This window comes from Aplysia californica, unplaced genomic scaffold (assembly GCF_000002075.1).
Source record: "Aplysia californica isolate F4 #8 unplaced genomic scaffold, AplCal3.0 scaffold00510, whole genome shotgun sequence".
NCBI classification, from domain to species: domain Eukaryota; kingdom Metazoa; phylum Mollusca; class Gastropoda; order Aplysiida; family Aplysiidae; genus Aplysia; species Aplysia californica.
Genome location: NW_004797780.1, coordinates 489,375 through 512,419, shown reverse-complemented (window position 1 = coordinate 512,419; position 23,045 = coordinate 489,375). Strand labels below are relative to the sequence as shown.

The following is a 23,045-nucleotide window of genomic DNA, read 5'->3' as shown; positions in this document are numbered from 1 at the left end:
CATCCCAAATTAAATCATTCACTTCCTGTTTCTCTTTCTTTTGTTTGAAATGCTTGCTTTTGAATTTCACTGCACTTTCATTTTCACTGTACATGTATTCTTTTGTAAATCATATTGTGTGTTTTGAGTTGATATTATAATGAGTCATCAGGTCTGGACGTCGATCTTTAGCTTGGGACTTTTTTTAAATAAGCAGGAAAACACAGTACTGTTGTTTATATGACATGTAAAATTATTTGGCATACAATAGCACAACGACAACGTCGACAATAACAAAACATTTGTCATCAAAGCATGCTTTGACATATCAGGAAGCAAAGGATGCAAGAGAGAAGGAGACTGTTCCCTACGCATTGGCAAGAGTGATAGAAGGGAGGCAACCCTACAAGTCTACCTACAACACACAAATGCGTGAAAGCCAACTTGTCTTGGAACGCGCGCAGGCTTTGCCAGCCATGTCTGTCAAACTCGAGACTCGAGGCCTCGAGTTTAAAAGCTATTTTTAGCAGTGTTCAAGTCATGGCCTCTAAACAGCCAGGCCCACTTGAAGCAGCTTCCAAACTCGAAGATCGGACTCGATTCCTCGATTCTTTTTCAGTTTTGGAATCGAGGCCTCGAGTCTTTTTGCCGTCGATCTTGCCCTGGCCTAATGAAAACCAATCGTGATTGTTTCATTTCTTGGCGTAAATCGACATGCAATATAACATGTTTTTAAAGTGCATAGGGAAAATTTTTCTTTTTAGAATGATCGTGTCCGTGTCCGAATAGACACTGTGTAGATCTATAAAATAAAACATAATTTTTTCTTTGAAAAATAAGTCTTTTAATCATAGGAATACAGAAGAAGGATGGTACTAACTTAGAGCAGAACGAAAAGAAACGGCTTGCCCAAACTTAAGATTAGCTTAGGACAATCTTGGGTTCATCAGCCTCCATCCCACACTCTGATTTTATTCTTTTTTGGGTGAGGTTTTTTGGGCCAGAATTTAAACCGTACAGACTGTTTTCTTCGGAAGTTCCTCTTACTTTGGCATAAAAAGATGTAAATCTAAATCTAGATTATCCAGATCTAGATGAGGACTGGCTCTCCCTGCTATTTGTTTTACTCACAGGAAAAAGGAAATTAAATCGGTCAAAAAACTCAAAATAAAGACAGACTGTTTCTGATTCCCAGATACCGGTAGGCCTACTTCTATTGAATGATGTGTCTGATCATGTTATTAGCTACTCTGACTCTGACGAATGAATGTGAGCGATGCCTCTGAATCGAAAAACTTGTAGATAGACTAGACCTATCTAGTGTTCCCTCTGCTCAGACTGTAACGTGAGACATTAGACTCACTGGATCAAATAAAAAGACATAACCAAGCAAAATCAAGCACAAAAAGTATTTTGGCATACCGCTTCGAATGTCTTTTTTGCAGTCCTTCTCACCCATAACAATCACTGTAGAAAGTGTATTCTGAAGTCTGAAGAAACGATTGGCTGGGAGTAGATAACTCATCCAATCAAATATGTTGTCAAGACAAGCTTTCTTAGCGGAAGAAGAGTACTGGTAACTCCCCTTTGGATAAACAAACATGGCGGCCTCCGTGCAAGTTCTGTGTCCAAACGGAAGAAGACAAAATGTTAAAATTACTCCAAATACCAAACTTCTGCAGGTACCTATTTTCTCAAATTAAGCCATTGATTTTCAGTTTGGATCTCTTGGATCAATTAATAGCATCATGTAGATCTAGGTTTGAGTTTCTTTGCAGTGTTTCTGTTTCTTAACACAAACAACAAGGCGAACTCACATATTTTCATTTCAAAACCTTCATGTCATTGTTATGATGGTCGCTGACGGTGTGAGTCATTTGAGTTGTAGATCTATTTTTTCTGATTCGTTTGCTTTCGTCGACACTTTCTACCCCATCCTCTCACCTCCTTTGCCCTCTCCTCTGGGCTCTTGACTCTTTCTGCAGCCTTTGTACTGCTACTCCTTGGCTTCTTTTTACTGCTGCACTGTCACTGTCTGTCAGCACACCCCTTATCTTTATGGTAGGTCGGAAAGATCTAACTCCTAACGTTCTCAGACAAGGACGAAATATCTCAGAGGTCTCGTGTGCAGTGTGTCCCGTGGGCAAGTTGCACATGTTAAAGATCCTTTGGTGGTCCGAAATCAAGAGTACGCTGGCTTCAGCTACCCAAGCGAAATTCAAAATTCTACACCTGTTAAAAAAAACTGTTGAAAATGTTTTAATATAAAATGAGACCAGCAAGCTCATATATATGTTATGCAGTTTTGTATACCGTTAAGTAGAACACTTGCCCAGAAAAAAAATAGTTGTAGGTAGGCCAAGGCCTAAAGATTCAGGTTGTATACACTTCACATTTAGAAAGTGCTTTCTCTACGATAGCCTCCCTGTTTTTGAATGCCTCTTTTTATGGTAGCTGCTTTAGAAATAGTCCCTGATAATGATATTGAATCATTTGCAGATTGATAAAAACTAAAGAGAACTTCAGTGTGTAATTTCATTCCACCTCTTACCCTATATGAGTGGCTCATTATCATATATATGTGCAGTGCATTATAATCAACAATTGTTCCCACTTAAAGTTTTTACCAAAATCTGGCTTTTGAATGTTGTAAAGAATAATGTTAGAATTAAAAATTTTTTTTTTTACTAAATTAGGATTTGAAGCTCTTGTTTTGAATAATTTTATTCAACAGTGTCTTGTCCCTCGCCAAGGCGTTGAACTGTTTTGCATTGCTTTTCAGATTCTGGAGGAAGTTTGTCAACGGCAAGGCTTCATCCCACCTGAGGATTACAAACTAGTGTGAGTTTATGTCTAACTAAAGAAAATTTTCTTGAGTACTGTCATGTTTTACATGTAAGCAGTCTTTAAAAAAAACTATGCTCTTCTTATTTCTGCTCATTCTCATGCTGATATATATATGCGTGTGGGATTGCTTAAGTGCTTTAGATTTATAATTATCTTTTGCCCAGAGTCAAACTTGCAGTGAACCGTTGTCCTGTCTGAAAGATTACAAATTAATAGATCCCCTGTAACTGTTTTTGAAAGTGAAGTAAGTTTAAAAAGTGATTACTGTCACAATGACATCTTAAGAAGGAATTGTTCAGAGCACTATGGATACCAATCAAATTCATATATGGACTGAGGAAAAAGGGTACAGGTTTAGTTGACAGTCTACTGTAATGACTTTGGTTTACTTGACGGTCTACCTTCGGACCGGTCTGACAACTGATTTAGTCGACGGTCTGCCAGTTTATAGTTTATACTTTAGGCTTGAAACTTGTGAAAAGGATCAGTTTACTTTTTTCCTCTCCACTTATAGGCCTGAGAATGTCATTTGCTGGTTTAAAAATGTTTTGTTTGTAGTTTGTCTGTGTGTAAGAGAGAGGGCTTGTCATCCATAAACTTTACCACCACCACAAAATTGTTTGATCCAAATGACAATGCAAAATAGACGTACAGATCACAATTAACCCCCCCCCCCCCCCCCCCCCCGGCACTAATTTTCTAATCAGAGAAATAACTAAACTGACTCTCTTTGTGGTGTAATGTAGACATGGAAGAAAGGAGCTGGATCTAAGCTTGTCTGTGAGATTTTCCAGCATACCCAACAATGCTAAGCTGGAGCTAGCCAAATCTTCTGCTGCAAGGGTGGAGCAGGATGTCACCATTGCTTTGCAGGTTTGTGGATTCTTGTAGTTCAGAACTTATGAGTTTTGCTTGATTGTCCATACAGGTAGAAAAACTTTTTGAGAGTTACTTCCTTACAATCAGTTATGTTTTAAAATTTTTCATGGTTGTTTGGTCTCTGTACATTTCACTTCTCCACATGTGTATTTGAAAGATACATCTTTACTGAATATTTATTTATTTTTATATTTGTTTATTGATTGATGGATTGATTGATTGATTGATACATCTCTATGCTGATTTTTTATAGAAGTACATGAAGTATCAAAAGTAAGTGAAACAAATGCCACAGAGTTTTTAAAGTGCAAAGTTATGTTTGAAACAGTCTGTATTGTGATTCTCAGATAATTTATTCATAGCATGGACTTATGGGCTGCTTACTGACTGCTTACAACCCAATAAAATCAGCACCAGGGTAAATTTTTCCTCATCCCATTTTAGTTTCCTCTACATGCTGTTGTAATTTAAGTATACTTTTTGGTATAAATTGATATTCTAATGTTATACTTTGTGTTTTTCCCTTGCAGCTTGACTCAGGTCAAAGACTACAGGATAGCTTCCCTCCATCAGTTGATCTCTGGAGTATTCTCATCCACTTTGAAAGCAAGAACAGGTAGGCTTTATTATTTTTTACAATAACTGTTCTTTAATTTATATCATATGCATGTGACTGTTTGTGAGTGTAAGAATATAATATTATTTGTGTATGTGTATACATGTGTGGAAGAGAGGATTTGTGAGACAGTATGTGGGTGTGTGTGAGTGTGTGCATGTGTTTGTGTGAGTGTGTGTGTGTGTGTATGTGTGTGTGTGTGTGTGTGTGTGTGTGTGTGATGAAACCCTAAACCAATGTGCCAGCACCTGGACAATGAATATTATATTTGTCTCATTTCATCTCATCCTATCTCATTGTATTTCGTAAAATGATTTTTGATTATTTTCACATGGTCTGAACATTTAGTTTAGAAAGGGGAAAGTTGTATTGTATACTTCTTTTACTTTATTATGAATGTTGACGTTGCTCCATTTTCTTTTCTTTTCTTGCTCTAAGTGATGTCATATCATTGCCTGTATAGTCAAAAACATCTGCTTTGTTAGAAGTACTACTTCCGTCCCTCCTTTTCTATTATAAAGTTTACTTCTTGCAGTGATTAATGGTTGTATTCTTGTGTAGAGGTATTTGATGTGTCTGTTTTTTCTTTTTTTGATACTCTCCTCTTATGAATTTTTCATTTCATCTTGTTTTATTCTCAGTGAGCACAAAGGTGTTCTCACAAGAGTGGACAGCAGTCACACACCTCCTCTCCACCCAGTTTGCATCTTCATGCGGGAAGAAGTGAGATTTGATTAGCTTTTTGATCATTACTTATTATTGCACATTTTTATGCTACACTTCCATGTTTTTTGTCTTTTCTGCTGTTTTTCCTCAATATAGAAAAGACTTTTAAGTTTCAAATATATTTCTTGTTTTACTCCCATCTTTTATACTTCTTTATTTTTGTTATATTTATGCTTCATAGATTATTCAAAGGCGTTTGATGAAGTTAGACATGATGAGCTGTTCAAAATACTGGAAAAGCTAGACATAGATGGAAAAGATCTAAGAATTATCAGAAATTTGCACTGGGACCAAAACGCTGCTGTACGAATTAATGGAGAATACAGTGAATATAAGCAGATCAGGCGAGGAGTGAGGCAAGGATGTGTTATATCACCAGACCTCTTTAACATGTACAGTGAAACAATCCTTAGAAACATAGAAGAATGTCCAGGCCTCAAAATAAATGGAGAAAATATTAATAAGGCTCCGAAAAGGACATTCAATTGCTTCTAGATACTGTTGTAACAGAAAGTGAATGTAAAGGATTATTGTTGAATGTAAAGAAAACAGAATGCATGGTAATATCCAAAAAAGTAGCAAACCCTAGTTGTAATCTCATTAGCAAAGGTGAAAAGATCAAACAAGTCCAACAGTTTAAATATCTAGGATATATAATAACATCTGATGCCAAATGTTCCACAGAAATAAAAAGGAGAACTACAATGGCTAAGGCTAGTTTCAATAAAATGAGCCCAATCCTGAAAAATAGAAATGTCTCAATAAACACCAAAATGAAAGTCCTGAAATGCTATGTTTGGTCAACCCTTCTATATGGCTGTGAATGCTGGACAATCACTAAAGACAGTGAAAATAAAATAGAAGCAACAGAAATGTGTTTTCTTAGGAGACTGCTAAGAGTATCGTGGAAGGAAAAGAAATCAAATGAAGTAGTGCTTGATGAAGCCCACGTGGGACGCTCAATGTTAAAAACAATCAGGAAACGACAACTGCAGTCTTTGGGACACCTGAATAGACATAAGGGTCCTGAAATCTAGCTCTCACTGGCAAAATTGAGGGCAAACGAGGCAGGGGTAGGCCCAGAACAACATACTTAGGGAACTTAAACGAATGGGTAACAGGGAAAGATCAGGGAAACGAAGCTTTTTTGAGAGCATCCGAGCAAAGGAATGAATGGAAAACCTTGATCGCCGATGTCTGTGGCAGATCTGGCACTGGATGATGATGATTTTTGTTATATGAATGTAGGCTTGCTTTTTAAAAAAAATACAAAGTACATGGTTTTATTCATGGCTCCTGCTGACATCATCTGCTGAGGCCTTGAATTATAAAATGTTTCCTTCCTCCACTGATCCTATGGAAGTTTTTTTGAAGGGGACCAAAGACTATGGATAAATGTTTAGGGTTGCCATCAATATGTTTTTTTTGTTTTTATTTGTAAATGTTTTATGGCGCTCGCAACTGCATAAAGTTATATGAGCGCGCCAATATGTTGTGCTTGTAAAAGTAATTGTTGCAGCTTGTTAAGATAAATGTTGAAAAAAGCTGCTCTGCCCTGGCTGGCTGCTTGAAAAAAAAAAGTCATTATTAAAAACAGAATTTGAAGCTGGTCAGCCATAAAAAAGTGAAGGATAGTTTATACAATATTACAATACTTTTGAAAACAAAATAAATGGCTTGTCCTGGAATATGATGAACGGTACATTCCTGCTGGGACATAGGCCTTATTCTTTTAATTTAGTTTGAGGGCTAGGATCTGCCACGGAGAATACATAAGTGGAAAAAAATATAGTCCAAAGTGAGGTTGTGTTGAGGAAATTAATTTTATCTTTTGAAATTTTGAAGCCTTTGTGGAGAAGATGATAAGTAATAGTATACAAAAGAAGCAGCCCCCCTAAAAAAAATCCCACAAAAACCCCCCCTCAAAATAGAAAAATTGTTTATTCAGCATTTTGATTCTATATATACATTTCTGAAAATAACAAGTGCAGCAACAGCCTTGTGAGCTACTATGTAAAAGTGTTACTTTTATTACAGAAGTTTGTACTTATTCAATGTACAATGTGGCAGTACTATCATTGTCTAGAGTTCAAGAAGTTATAATTTTTGCACAGCGTTTTTTTTTCTGAGTTTTTGTTTTATTTTAATGGTTAGCTGTTACATGATTTATACATTCACTTTACTCTCAGGTTTAAGTAGTTGTAGTTCTGAACAGCGTTAAATTTTTTTTTCCCATTTGTATGTCTGTTTTGTTCCAGTTGTCAGTTTTAAAATATATTTTTTTTTCCATTTGGTTTCTTTTCAGGTAATAGGTGAGCCTGCATTGAAAGCCACCACTTTGAGGAAACTGGCCCTGACTTCAGGGAAGGCAATAATTAGGCAAGTACTGAAACCTGTTTTGTCTATATTTTGTGTTGTTGGAATTAATAGATAAATTGTGTCTCGACGCGGTGGAACCAGGCGTTCGTCAATTTTGGGGCATATGGAGTTATTGGTATCGTCTTAAAGCCTGTTCATTTGCTTTCAATTTCAAGGAAATGAATCCATTTATCTTTTGTATTTGCCAAGATATTGGCGGATGAAGAAGGTGGTTGGGGGGGGGGGGGGGCTGGCTTCAGAGGTAAAATTAGCGAGAAAATAGCCGCCAAAGTTGCGTTATTTCCTTAGTCTGTGGAAACTTACATTTTTTAATGTCTTTAACCATTTTTCAGTAAAATCCACACAGAAATGTGCTCTTTAATGGGCATGAAAGGTGTTGAGCCCCCCCCCCCCCCCAAATTTGATAAAAATTCCAAAACCTGTGGGAAAATGCCAGTTTCTCCACTTTCATTATTTAGGCGAGCACCTGATTTCACCAACCTGCCTCACAATTACTCTTTATTGATCTCCCTGAGGGAAATTTAAGTTGCATTGGTAAACATACACTACATTTAAACACAATTTTATGTACAAAGAATACCATAAACACAATATTGCACCAATGCAGACTGTTTTACAAACCTCATCCGCTCAATTCGCCTGTGAGAGGGAAGAGAGAAATTTATTAGCAAAGAAAGCCTTTTGTCTTTTTGGATAGCTTATTAGTGAACTGCTTTGTCAGAGGCATTTAGCACTATAAAATTCAGTTAGAAATAAGTTTATAATTAGACCATTTTTTCTGAAAATCATTGTGTGAAAAAGGGATTGAGCAGTTTGATCAGTGTTGCGCTTTCTCTTGTGTAGTCATGTATTTTAATTGTTTGACACAATATGCTGATGTTCACACAGGCTGTTACATCGTCCCGTGGACGGAGAGGTTATGTCCAAGATTGTTGATGATGTGGCGAAAGACAAACAGAAACAAGCTAGACTAGAAGAAATAGCCTTGAAGAAAAGTGAGCAGCTTCAGGATAGGGGGACACCTACAGAGGGCGCAGCGGCCCAAAATCCTGGAGCGGAACTACGGGGAAGAGATATGGACGAGAAATCGACGGGATCCCCCTTGGCGAGTGTGGCAGAAGAGAGTGTGGTAACTAGTGACATGGATGTTTCTGAGACGCCAGTGACCTCCGACCCCTCTAAGAGCTCTATTTCTACTGAGAGTTCCTCGGGGAAGAAGGATATCTCGGAACCGATGGAGGAAGGACCTGAGTCTGTCACATCGTCTACTTCAGGTATATTTGTCTTCTGTTTGTACCCTAGGAAAAATTGATGTGAGGATTTATGGGATGAACCAAATAAAAAATTTTTAAAATGAAAAATGAAATTAAGGTTGAATATTCTGCTTTTCAAAAAGAGGAATTCTTTTTTTTTGAAGGTCCTGTCTTTCTACTTGGCACTAAGAATTAAAAGAAAAGATGTTTCAGTTTGCTGTCTAATATTTTTGGAATATCTAGGTTTATGATGTGTTTGTTAATTTGTTGCATACATTAACAAAAATACTTTAAAAAAAATGTTGCACAATAACTTAGTAGAAGCAGAAAAAAACTAAATTTGATGAGGTCATCTTTATGATAAAGAAAATGATGCTTGTCTTTTGAAAGAACAGTTTTTCTTCTCTCCTGTTTTTTTTCCTGCTATCTTGTGATCATGTATTTTTACAGACTCATCCAGTTTTGTGTCACCCCTTGCTGAGAACTCACAAAATCAGTCGAGAGACAGACCCACCAACTCATCCTCTCGGGGAGCATCTGCTATAGATGAGCTTCGTAATCTCAACATTCCTGGAGTGGAAGTGTTTACGCCGGATGACTTTAGTGATCTCAGTCCTCAGGAGCAAGCAGTAAGAATTGCAAATAAATGAGAAATTTAAAAAAGAGTAGAGTGATTTTTAAACAATGCCATAGTAATATGTTTCAAAGAATAGAAATATGAACAAATGCCTAAAGAATGAACGGTTGAAGGATAGATGATCATGTAAAATGCCACAAAAATGTTTGTTACAAAATGCTGGATTGTATGAGATGCAATATCTTCTTTTTTTTTTTTAAGAAAAGCAGATCATATGAAATGTCACAAAAATATATGTTTAAGAGTAAAGTGACGTTGCCCAAAAAGTATGTTATAATATAAAGAGTCAAGTAAATTACAGCAAGGCTTATTTTAATGAATGAAATTTTGTGTAAAATGCTTCAAGAATGTATGTAAAAAAAAAAGTAGAATGCCCTTTGAAATGCTATAAAAGTAACTGTTTAGGAAAAAAGGAATGTTGGAAATGTTGATAAATCTGGTGCTCATATGACTTTATTCAGTTGCGAGCGCTGTAAAACCTCTATCAAAACAAAGTTGATAAATCTATGCTGTTTTGATTCACCTGCCAGATGGCGAGACGGCTAGCACAGCGACTGTTGCCTCAGCTACAGCATGTGATGGTTTCCTCAATGGACGCCTCTCCCTCGCCTCCACGAAGACCTAGGAGCGTTGAAGCACCACCTTCATTTGCTGACTTCAAGGTTCACATTGCTTCTCTTCTTCTTTCTATAAATTTGTCTGTCATCTTTTCTTTCAATGTGCTGTTTCTGTGTGTGTGTCTTACTTTTTCCCTGCTCTAAATGTCAGTGGTTGGAGCATGCTACAAGTAGGATCTTTGTCTTTTCTCTCCCGCTGTTGTTTCTGTCTATCTGTCTTTCTTTTTCAGTGAGTGGTTGGCGGGAGCTCTGGTGTGGTTTGCTCCTTATTCCCTATTAAACAACTATTATCTTTATCTCTCCTTCTTCTTTTTTATGTTTGTTACTCTCTTGTAACACCTCTAATCTCCGGCACTTATATGACCTTGTTGTGTTGCAAGTGCCATAAAACTATTACTTAAAAAAACACTTTTTTTCTTTCTTTTTCCCTGCACGAAATGACCATAATTGTGTTGGTGTGTTTCTCTCTACCCACATATCTGCACCTGCACATTAAATGACTGTTATTATTGCGTCGCTGTGTGCTTCTCTGTACTCAAATAAACAAACAATTACTAAAGAAGTATTGTGTAAGCTTCATGTTGTATTCTCTCTAAAGGATTGTAACAATGCCTTTCCCGCTATCTGTTATAGGTCTTGGAGAAAGAACAGATGAAAACTGAAGGGAGATAAATGAGATTGTTTTTTTTTATATTCTGAAAGAGACTTTGTTACTTTTTCATGTTATAAAGTGTTTTTACATTACATGTATTTTGAATATTCTTACAGTTACATATTTAGGAACAGCTGTTTGATCAGTTGTTGCTTACCAAAAAAAAGGATTCTTTGTTCAGTTGTATGATCCTGCATAAGTTTTGAATGACTGAGTGCAACTGATCCATTTTTTATTTCCAGTTTCCTGAATCAACCCGAGGCCAAGATTTGACCAGTGCCAACAACTCGTACGTATTTATCTCCCTCCATCATACAATATGTCTATGTAGCCTTTAAGGGCCTTTACGCAGATCTATTTTGATCAGGCTTTTGTACACGGATATGACTTGCAGCTGATCAAATTTTTTTTTTCGTATAACTTTCGTTTAGTTTCTGATTTGAATGTAATTACTGCATTTTAGTTCATAAGGTTCAGGTAACAATCAGTGGGTAGCCTATTTTTGCTTGATGCTGCAGTATTTCAAGCATGAACTGAATATTAGAGACCTGTCAGAGAGTGTCTTTTTGGTTTTTTGTGTCCGACATGACCCACTTCACTATCCTCATGATGAAAGAATGTGTCGGCTGTCCATATTGTGTATTCGTATTGTCTACTAACTTGTTCCTGGTAATGTACAAGGAGGTGATGTTTTATGATATCATACAAACACTAGTACTAAAAGTTTGTTCTTCAACCCCTGTCAGCCCACCCCCCTCAACCACCTCCCGAGTAGAAACTGAGTCAATGGACTGGTCATGGTATCTTTTTTATGCCCCTTCATAAATTCCTCAAATAGTTGAATGCTATATATTATATTATTATTATGGATAGCATTGATAACATTGTTTCTGATTTTTGCCCCGTCTTTGATTTGCCCTCAGGAATTTTGATCCACGACTATGTGCGGTAAGTAATTCTGTGTATTTTGTGTTGGTTTTATGCTGTTTTTAGAAGGAGGTGATTGTGAGGGTCTTTGTTGGAGGTTATTCCTGTGACTTTGTGCTCAGTTTCTCTTGTTGCCATAAAAGGATATGCCACTTGTCATTTGAACTTAGAACAGAGGTGCGTTGAAAGAAAACTTTTTGTTACCATAAATAAGTAATTGATATAATATGTTATTATTAGAGGGGTATGCAGTCGTACCAAAAACGTTGAACATCATTGTGGAAGATCTAGGTTTAAATTCCTGCATGAGTTATACCTGAATGACAATTTTTGTTAATTTACGTGCCTGGTCATTAAGGTAATTTGCTAGATTAAAAGTAGCAGATTATGCGGCAGGGCACAGAAAAAGAAAATAAACATTTTTATTTAACAGAATTTGGGTTTAGCTCATTCTATCTTGTCCTTTTTTATTTTTCACTTTTTGCTGGTACAGTACAATTGTCTGGAATAGTCAGAATTTTAAAAATATACTTCTGCTTTTACATTTTTTGATATCTTAATCTCTTTGTGCATGCCATATTGCACTTCATTTAAAAATAGTCTCGATACAAGATATATGAGACAAAATGATCCATACATTTTTAATTCTGGTGTTCACTTTACCATGGCGTCTTAATAGTTTGGAATTTAATTTTCACAGCCAGAGTTGGTGCCTCTGATATATATATGTTTTTGTATTACAGCCTTGTGAGAGAGAGGTGATGATATACAGCACTGAGGAGTCTTTGACACAGTCACAACAACAAGGTAAGTGAATGTGGGAAAACCTGTATTCTTCAGTCATGGATGGTACTTGCATGAGGTGATTGCTATCTTCTAGTGCATGCTTGAAACTGAAATGTTTGCTCTCTCTTTTGATCTGTTGGAAAAATGGTTTTTGATATGGAGCTGCTTACTCTACCACTATTGAGAGGGGCATTAAACCCATACACTTTACTACTTACTTGCGTTCCCTTATTGGTGCAGCATACACAAGATAAGTGTCATGGAATTGGTTCAATTGTCACCAGAATAGTTGCATAAACTCCTCTCCCCCCCCCCCCCCCCAATAACCTCCCCCAGAAAATCAAGCACCCAAAAAAAACCAACGGGGGTTTATTTGAAATCTCAGGAGATTGAATTCTGTTTTTCAGTACTGCGATATTGTTATAGTTTTTTTCTGTTGACGTACTTCATTTTGTTTGAGTACTGTTACTTAGTGATCCTGATAAGACCGTTATTTGGCATTTTTCTTTGGAAGTCAAAATTGAAATGTAAATTCTCATTTATAGAAGAATCAATGGAGTTTTTTTCTGGTCTAAGAGTCAAAAGTTAATTCTGAGACATATAAATGCTATGTGAAATTACGTTTTATGCTTTAAGTGTTTTAATGATCAACTTCAAGTGAAAGAAAAAGTGTATTTTTACTCTTTTAAAATAATTTTTATTGAACTGATATTTCTACTCGCAGAACTGAGTGACGATTTCTTTGAAGTAACCACTGATGATGTAAAGAAAATGTATCGGGATTTGCAGAACGCCGTGTAAGTATGGCAGGGGAAGTACCGTTCAGTGAAGCTTGCTACATTTTGTTTCGAAAGTACCATGAAAAAGGATAGTTGAGAGGTAGTTCTGTCAGTTCTTTTTAATGTTTTGTGGAATTTTGTTCCACATACTCAAGCTTACTTTTTTTACCTGATAGCATAGTGATGAAGAGATGCTGAATTTCAGTGGTTTTAACTGTTTATTGTTTGCCAAAAATGGAATGGTTTTTCGTAGCTTCTTTGCAACACATGTGTAATGTAACATAGGTGTAGGTTTGTCCCCGGAACTTTCATAGTGTAGAAAGAAAGTGAAATTTTTTGAGTTTTTAATTTTGTTGTGCCTTTTCATTGAAGTTATTCCCAGTGACCTGGGCAAAAGTATTACATATATTGCATTTTCTCGTACCTCATATATCAGTTCAATCGTCACCAGAATAGTTGTACAAGATCTCTGGGAGGTATGTGCGAAGTCTGACAAGATTGGGAAGTCTTAAGTTTGTTTTTAAGAGATTTTTCCCATGCTTAATACTTCTGAGTGTCTGAGCTGTTGAGTGGTGAACCATGGTTACTGATGTCTGTTTCAGATCTGGTTGTTGAAAAAGAAACGCATGTAATAACTAAGATAAATGTACATTGAGCTATTGTAAATGAAAGCTCAATGATTTGCTCAATATTTGTCTCCCCAGTCAGCAGATGGAAGAGCAACCACTGATGACCCAGTCGTTACGAAATGCCCAAGCAGAGGCTGCCTTTGACCACTATGACCGTGTGGTCATCCGCATTCAGTTCCCTGACCGACTGGTGCTGCAAGCCTTCTTTAGACCCAGGGAAAATGGTAGGCTGTGCTTTTCATTGAGGAAACACACATGCTTGAAGAGCTAGTAGTTTCAAAAATTTTTTTTAAAGTAAAAATATTTAGGTGTTTTACACCTCCATCTACACAATTTAGAATATGTTTCACGACGTGGTGGAGTCAGGCGCTCGTCAGTTTTTAGGCGAGTAGAGTTATTGGTATCAACCTAAAGATGGTTAATTTGTCTTGCTTTTAATTTTGAAAATAACCGTTTATCTTGAATACATGTTGAGATATTTGAGTATGAAGGATGTGGGGGTCACCTGGTTTCAGTGGTAAAATTAGTGTGAAAATGGCTGCCAAAGATTAGTTATTTCCTTAGCTTGAGAGTCTGTGAAAACTGAAAATTTACATTTTTAAAAGTAAAATCCACACAGAAATGTGTTATTTAATAGGCATGAAAGGTGCTGCAGGGATGCCAATCCTCCCGATTGTGGCGGGAGACTTCCGAAAAATGAGTCTGTCTCCCGATCTCCTGGCTTTCGCCCCAATCTCCCAATTTTCCATATTTTTTAATTTTTATTTTGACTACAAACCCTGAGAGATGATAATTAACCCAAAGTTCAGATAACTTTGTCAAGGGAAGTGACCAAAAAAATTCTAATATGTAAAAGCAGTGAACAGAGTTGTTTTCCTTTTGTCCCCAGGCAATTTATTAAGACCTGGAGTTTCAAAATGCATCAATACAATATCGATTGTTAGAATAGGTTGGGAAAGGTGCAAGGCTGCAACTTCCAACCAGCTTTCACGAGCACTTTCCTATTGAAAGTCATGGAGTCTTGAAAATAGTGTATATTTTTGTTTTATAGAACCTTCAACAAGTATGTGTATATACAGACTTCACCATAAGTTAAGGACCACCTTGAAGGAGAGCCCTGATTTAATTTTTTTTAAAAAGAAAAGACACAAGGAATGTTTCAAAATGTTTTGCTCTGATAGTGTTAATGAGTTACCAATGCGTTCTGCAATGCTTTCAAAAGAGGCAAAACCATCACATGCAGCACGGAAATCCTCCTGGAATTAATTTTAGTCAAATTTGCAGTTTTTTATCGACTTGTGTGCAACACCACGGACATTCCTCAGTTAAAATTTATGGTGCTCGTCATAAACGGACGTATGGGCTCGAACTGTGCTCACTTTGGTAGCAATATAAACCGCCGATTGCGGAAAATCCAGTATTGCATCAACATGCCACGAAGACGAAAGCTGAGAGGCTTTGATCGTGCCAAAGCTATGGCATGACTACATGATGGAGTTGGAGCCCGAGAAGCTACCAGAAGGCTTGCAGTGTCACGCTCTGTCATTGTCCGCCTGAGGCAGCACCATCATGCCACTGGATCAGTCCAAGAACGCCCACGTGCAGGTCAACCTAAAAAGACCTGTCAGAGTGGGTGGTTGGCGGGTGCTCTGGTGTGGTTTGCTTCTTCTTTCCTGTCAAACATCTATCGTCCTTATCTCCCCTTCTTCTTTTTTATGTTTGTTACTCTCTTGTAACACCTCTAATCTTCGGCACTTATATGACCTTATTGTGTTGCGAGCGCCGTAAAACTTCTACTAAAACTAAAAAACTAAAGAGATTTCATTTTTATAACCTTGTTACCATGACCCTCCTATTTATTGTTGCTGAGAAATGAGAGACTTGCTAGTAGGCTGACATTGTACTTTTATTACCTGAGTGATTACGACCATAAAAATCTACTTTTATTTTTGTATGACCCATTGGTAAGTAGTGTTAATAATTCAGCTTAAATATTGAAGGATAGATCTAGAGCATTAGATAATATTGGTTATTGGAATTTAATACATATTTATAATCTCCTTTAAAAAAAAAAATGTTAGTATAATATTTGTGAAACTGCGCGATTTTGAAATCTCCAATTTTTTTTCATTTCTCCCTTGAAATTTTGGCTCATCTCCCTAAAATCTATCCCGATGGGTTGGTATCTCTGGTGTTGAGCCAAAAAACGAAATTTTATAAAAATCCACAAACCTGCCGGAAAATTCCGGTTTCTTCGCTTTTGTTTATTTAAATGAGCGCCTGATTTCACCACGCTGCCTCACATATCATTTGAGAGGCGGGCTATCGACCTTGCCTGTCAGGGCTAACCTAGGCTTATAGGGATATTACAGCCCAGCTGAAAGACTTGATTGCTGGATAAAAATTCTCCCACCCCCCCTTCTGGAATCCCTTGTGCTTAAAAGCGACCAATTTTTATAAAACAGAATGAACCTGGGAGGTAACCAGAAAGATAAGCAGTCAGAGCTGATTTGTTCACCTTGAGCCTGCTTTTTTAAATTTCGGCTGAACCACTGTACAGAAGAAATGGACTGAGGTGGGAGAAAAATCCTCTTGTGTTATTGTTGCTTTGGGTTGATATTACTGTTGTTTTGATTTCAGTTTCAGCTCTACACGCCATTGTCAAGGAGTATCTACAGGACAAAACGGACAAGTTTTATCTGTGTAAGTTTTTTTGTTTTTTAGACCCAGTCGAGAACATCTAATATGATCACGCATTGTCGTGGAGAAAATTGGCTGTCTTAGACAGGTGGCCGTTTTACACAGTGTCATTGTAATGTATATAAAAATGTCTTTGTAAGTTACTCTCCAGAGACACCTCTTATCTTTGGCACTTATGTGACCTAAATTTGAAAGTCAATCAGAATAATTTTCTCGAAAGACATCAGAAATTTCAGAACCATTTGGCACCAGCAGCACTGGTGTGTTTTGGCTGGAACACTAATGACTTGACATCTCCACTGAAGTGCTTGAAGAATCATTTATGCTGTTGTTTAAAAAAATTCTAAGTCAGTTAAATATTTTCTGCCCCGGATATTACGCATACACTTATACACACTCTCTCTCTCTCTCTCTCTCTCTCTCTCTCTCTCTCTCTCTCTCTCTCTCAAAGACACACACACACACACACACACTCACTCACACACACGCATCTTGTGTTTTCTATGGGTGTTTCAGCTTGAGGATGCACAGGCTGTGAGGATGCACAGGCTGTATTGCATACTTTTTTTGTTTTATTCATTTCAGATACGTCTCCACCAAAAACTGTTCTCTCTGGTATGGCAACATCACTGGCAGTGGTAAGCAAAATTGGCATTTACCTTGTTTTACAGTGTCAGAAAACAAAAATTTGGGATTTGCACTTGTGAATGTTATCATGGTCTGCGATTGTAATTTGTAATTTTCTAAATTCAAACAACAGATATAATTTTTTGGGGTGGCTTGTTAGGCCCATAGTGCCAGACTCTCTCTCCTCCTTCCTCCCCCTCACCTCCCCCCTCTCTCATCTCTTTCTTTCTCTTTCTGCTCTTTTCCTCTTCCCATATTTCTCCCCGCCACCACCCCCCCACCACCCCCCTCTCTCTCTCTCTCTCTCTCTCTCTCTCTCTCTTTCTCTATCTCTATCTCTCTCTCTCTCTCTCTCTCTCTCTCTCTCTCTTTTGCCCTCTCCCCCCCCCAAATACACACACACTCATATGCACGGACTAAGACACACTCACACACACACACATCCAGGCTTGCATTATGCCTTCAACTTCAATGTTACATATCCCTGGATAATCGCTTACTACTACTTCAAATGTCTTAAGTTCAATGTTGCTGTCACTCTGAAAAATGGCGAAAAATGCTTGTTCCTTTTGTCCAACTTTTTTCAATTCTTTTCTTACAGAACCATTTAGCACCTGCAGCTCTGGTGTATTTTGGCTGTAACACTCAGCGAGGTATGACTTGATATGTCCACCAAAGCGCTTGAAGAATCATTTTGTAAATTGTCTTTAAAAGTTCTAGGTCAGTTTGCTATTTTCTGCCCTTTATATGAATTTTTTTTAATGAGGTAATATATTTACGTTTTAGTTCTCAGTATTTTTTTTTACTAAGAGCATTGCTCTTATATCAAAGTATTTTATACTAGATTAACCCAAAAAGTAAGGTGAAAATGGCTCCAGCATAAACTATTTTGTATTGATCTAATTAAAACTTACAGATTATGTGAAAAAAGACCCCCCCCCTCAAAAAAAAAAAAAGGCCCCAGTGAAAATTAAAGATCTTTTCTGCGATTTACTGGTAGGCCTATAAAGGGAAAGTTAGAAAATTTGAGAACCCCATTTTGTAACAAAACCCTTAAAATATTTTTTTCTATCTTATTTTCTTGACCAGAACACTATCTGCGAGAAGATGTGAGATCCGATCTCAGTTCCCGCCTGAAGGCAGAGCTGGCAGTCAGCAATGCGTGAGTCATTGTTAACATTTTTATTTAGTGTAAATACTTGTCTACTTGTGCATATGTGTGTGTATGTGTTTATGTGCATATGTGTGTGTGTGTGGGTGTGTGGGTTTTTGTTGGTGTGTTGTATGTGTTTGTGTGTGTGTGTGTGTGTGTGTGTGTGCATATGTGCATGCATCTGCATATATCAGTATGTGTACAGATACTGGTGAGCTTTGGTGTGATCTTTTTCTTCTATTTCTTATTGGTGTTTCTTTGCTTGATTTTTTTTTTTACACGAGAAATGTGTGCGTTTTGTCAGACTAAAACTTTAACACTAACTCGACTACCAGTGGTTTGATTTTTTTCTTTTTCTAGTTTCTGCTTGGCTGTTGCTCTGGTGTGGTTTGAACCTTGTTTCCTATCAAATGTCTATCGTCATTATCTCTCCTCCTTCTTTTCTTTGCATGTGACCCATTAGTAACACCTCTGGTCTTCAACATTTATATGGCCTATTTGTGGCACAAGTGTTGTAAAACTGTTATTAATTATATTATTTAATTATATTGCAAGGGCTGTAAAACTTTCAAACTAACTGTTATGATTCTGTTCTCTCTCACAGGCTTCATGGTGGTGAGTCTGGCCAGCCGTCAGGCACGGGGTCACCAGCCAATGGCACCTCACAGCCAGGACCATCTGGGGTGGGGAGGCAGGCGGGGGTTGCATCGTCATCCTCTGGGTCGTCATCCTCTGGGTCGTCATCCCGGAGCTCTAGACCTGCCAACCTCCCGTCAGGCACACAAGTTCCCAAGTGGTTGAAACTCAGTAAGTTTGCTACAGTGTGTTTGTGATTTGAGGGTGGCACTACTCGTAGGTTCTATTTCTCTTCTTTTCCTCTGCCATATCTGTCTTTCAGGCTTTTTTTCTGTTATGAGATGACTTTCAGAGTGTTGATGTTTTAGTCTTTGCTTCTGCGCCTTTCATTTATTCAAGAAGTGATCATCATCAAGTGCCAGACACTGGCGATCATGGCTCGCCTTTTATATCTTTGCTCGGATGCTCTCAAAAGAGCTATATTGTCTGATCTTTACCTGTCACCCATCTATTTGTGTCACGACGTTGTGGAATCAGGCGCTCGGCAATTTTTTGCCTTGTTGAGTTATTGGTACCATCGCAAAGCTTGTTCATTTGTTTATCTTTGAATAAAAAAAAAGTTCCCGTCTATCTTAAATAGAAGTCAAGATATTTGGATTGAAGGAGGTAAGGGTTGCCTGGATTCAGATGCAAAATTAATTAAAAAATGGCCGCCAAAGTTTAGTGATTTCCAGAGCTTGAGAGCCTTTGGAAACTGTTAATTAACAGTTTTTTGCTACTCACCATGTTGATGTTGATAAAGTGACTGTAGTTTATAAATATAGTGCATTGCCTTTTATCTCCTGAGGGCGGGGTAAACAAATTTAAAGAAAAACTCTTGGGGTGAAAACGGTTTTTTAAAAACTTTTCACTACTCACATTGCAGATGATGATCTGTTGACTGTTTGATATTTATTTATGTATTGTATTGTCTTGTATCTTATCCCCTAAGAGTAAAAAAAAAAAAGTGGAGTGCACTGGCAGATAGAAGGACAAGGGATATATTCAGAAGAGCTTTGTTGTGATTCTTCTGATATTCAATACTCTTTTATACATTTTAAAATTCTATCTTTGATTTTATGAAACGACTTTCAAACGATCAGAAAGTTACTATTTTAGCTTCATTTTCTTTCTTACAGGCAAAAAGTGATTGTCACTGAAAATGGAGTGTGTATGTACCATGGACAGACAGATCACAAGAAGTGATGCCAAAGGATGTGGGTAATGGTGAGAGAGAAGCCGGAATCAATGAATGATGCTGAAGTTGTTATTTCATATGTGTAGTGGCTTTGAAGATGCCACTATTACATCAGAACTTTTCTTAATATTTATAAGTGGTGCAATATTTTGTGCTATTTTTGTCTTGTCAAGCTGGATATGAAAGGGATTGTTTTGCCACATAAATGGGTCTTTTTTGTTTGTTTTGGGGTCATATGTGTAACTAAGAGATGTTGCACAGATGCATGTTTCCTTTTCTTTCTTTTTTCCTGGTATGTCATCATGGATTTAAATGTTATAGCTTTGTTCATCATCTGTGATTTTTCAATGTTTGAAACTGTAATTTGTTATGAAATGCCATGTAAGTGTAGGTCTATTGCTTATTGCCCTAAATTTTGAAGTCTGCAATGTTGTTTTTCATAGAATGCTGTACAACTAGTTTATCTTTTTTTAAAAGGATACTCAGTCAGTACATAATATGTTTTATTGTTGGAATGCATTTATAATTACATGCTTTTGTTCAAAACATAGGCGTATATTGCTCAGCTTGTTTACTAATAACAAACTTTTGTTTCCTGGTCTGGTGCTATTTTTATCTGTTGTGAAAGAAATGCCCTGGAGAAGGGGTAGAAAGAAAATAGATCTCTAGAGAATAGACATGTCTCCAAATATTGTCAATGCGAATTTAAAGAAGTGGCACGTTAATTAATTTTTTGAGCAGGATCAGATATTTTTTGAAAGGATCAGTTTCAAAGAATCAGTTCAAATGCATAAGAAACAAGTATAGAAATATCGTTTGAAAGTTGAAAATTTCACTTTTTAGTAATCACCCAACAAAACAACAAATGAATCCACCCAAAAGCCACCATTTATGGATGGAACAGAACCATAGAAGGACAGTGCAGATGCAGAGCTTGCCAATTGTGTTCTCCAGCTGATATGGTTGTTTTTCTACTCCATTCTGAAATATAATCTATAAAAAGTATCTGTGGTTGGTGCGTCTTCGTGCAAAGTTTACTTTGCAGACAACTTGCAAATATGTCTGTTATGTGATGAATTGGAACTGAGTCAGATTTTTCTTGTTGGTTTTGTCAGTTCAAGTGATAAGGGTACTGAAGACCAACGTTTGTTGTGTAGTGGTAAGGCACTTTGCCGCCGCATGCAGAAAACTCGTGTTTGATTCCCTTGAAGAGAGAATTTTGATTGAATATGTTCTGTCTTTCTGACCTGGCCCTGACAGGCAGGATTGAAGCCAGCCTCGTAAGAGACCGTACACCAATGGCGTCATCTAAGATTTGGCCAAAAATGGCCCCCCCTCCCCTTGTCATCATTTGTCATCTTTCGCAGCCCCCCCATTGACGTTAACCACAATGTACATGTACATTTAGATAGAACCTGTCCAGGATGCTTTTTATTATATTTACACCTTTGATCTTTTTTTTTTTAATTTAAAAAATAAAAAACTATTGTTTATTAAAAAATACAACAAAGAAATAACGAACCTGAACTGTCAAATTATGTATCAGCAACTTTAACCAATCAAAATAATTAACTGTAAATTTTAGGCCCTGAAAATGTGGTGTGTTTTCCTTCTTTTCCCAACCTTTTAGAGCATCATGGTTGACTTCAACTTTGTAAGGACCCCCCCCCACCCTTGTCAACTTTTTGTCAACTTTTTATTCATACATCTCCCCCCCCCCCCCCCGTCTGAGCTGCTGTCATTTGTAAACAGTCCCTAAATGACGGAAATTGTATCGATGGCGGTGTAAGATGTAAAAAGAAAACTACATAAAAAAAAAAGAAAAAAAGAAGAGCCTTGACGATCTCAAGTATTGTCTTTTTGCCACTGGGTAGACTGACTTATGTTGTAGGAGTTGTGGGATGGAGTTCAACATTAATTGTTCAAGTTGAAGGTATGTTGGGTCCTGTAAACGTTTCATGTGCTCCGAAGTGATAGTTACCGTATTAGTAATGTGCAGGTTTAAAGTTCTGTGACTTTCTGGGTTGTTTACTGTACTGCCACATGGTTTTGTTGGTAGTGCTATTAAATTTATGCATTTTCAAAATGGTGATATGACATTGAATTACATATGGTCTCATATCACACTTGATTTCATTTTTTTTTTGAAGCAATGTATATTAAGAATGTGATCCACAACAGTGGAGCTTTAGTAAAGTTGTATTTTTTTTGTCTTTAAAAAAGAATCATCTTTTTTACCTGTCAAGGAAATGACACTGTCTTCTTCTAAACTCCCTGCATGTCTCTTTCCACTGCATGTATATGTTTCCCAGCCTCGCACAAATAATGATTTAGTTTAAAGTTGGGGGTGGGTAGATTCTTTGTTAGCTGAAAGTTGACAATGAATAAAGAGAACTTGGTATGACTAGAATCTAGTCTGTTTCAGGTTTATGAAACCCAGTGTTTCCTTTTTCTCCCCCATGTGTTGTTTTTCAAATTAATGCTGTCAGAATGAAATGAGTAATTGAACATTTCTATTGAATTTTTTGTATTCATTATTCTGTTAAAAGTTCATAAGTCCTTATGTTTCTCTGGCATTAATGAATGGAAGCAAAAATAAATCATAAATGTGTCATGACGTGGTGGAATCAGGTGCTTGTCAATTGTAGGACATATGGAGTTATTGGTATCATCTTAAAACCTGCTCATTTGCTTTGCTTTGAATGATAAGAATATCGTCTTATCTTGAACAGAAGTCGTGATATTTGCTATTGAAGGAGGTAGGGGTCACCGGGTTCTGAGGTAAAATTAATGAGAAAATGGCGCTAAAGTTTGGTAACTTTCATAGCTTTAGAGCCCTTGAAAACTGAAAATGTACAGTTTTGTCTCTTTAGTCAAGGTTTTTCGGTATAATCCAGATAGAAATGTGTTTTTAAATGGACATAAAAGATGTTGAGCCAAAAAACAATAATTCGATAAAAATTGCCAAACCAGCAGAAAATGCCGGTTTCTTAGATTTCAGTATGTTGACGAGTGCTTGACTTCACCACGATGCCTCTCAAATTTA

General features: G+C 37.1%; 2 protein-coding genes across 2 annotated transcripts in view; one reads left to right on the top strand and one right to left on the bottom strand.

Annotated features, from left to right (window-relative positions):
- LOC101862752 (centrosomal protein of 95 kDa) overlaps positions 1-1,475 on the bottom strand; it is a 36,245-nt gene extending 34,770 nt beyond the window's left edge. The window contains exon 1 of the mRNA XM_005106069.3: positions 1,402-1,475. The gene's annotated coding sequence lies outside the window, so the exon portion shown is untranslated. The remainder of the gene's footprint in view (positions 1-1,401) is intronic.
- Positions 1,462-21,588, top strand: LOC101863693 (tether containing UBX domain for GLUT4). Its single transcript, XM_013086833.2, has 20 exons — positions 1,462-1,661; positions 2,762-2,820; positions 3,573-3,699; positions 4,236-4,321; positions 4,963-5,044; positions 7,353-7,426; positions 8,315-8,700; positions 9,130-9,308; positions 9,847-9,978; positions 10,828-10,874; positions 11,509-11,533; positions 12,256-12,319; positions 13,023-13,095; positions 13,782-13,930; positions 16,347-16,409; positions 16,992-17,044; positions 17,635-17,686; positions 18,123-18,195; positions 18,791-18,993; positions 19,941-21,588. The coding sequence occupies exons 1-20, from the start codon at positions 1,581-1,583 to the stop codon at positions 19,949-19,951; spliced, it is 2,019 nt and encodes a 672-aa protein (XP_012942287.1). The 5' UTR covers positions 1,462-1,580; the 3' UTR covers positions 19,952-21,588.
- The last annotated feature ends 1,457 nt before the right edge of the window (positions 21,589-23,045 follow it).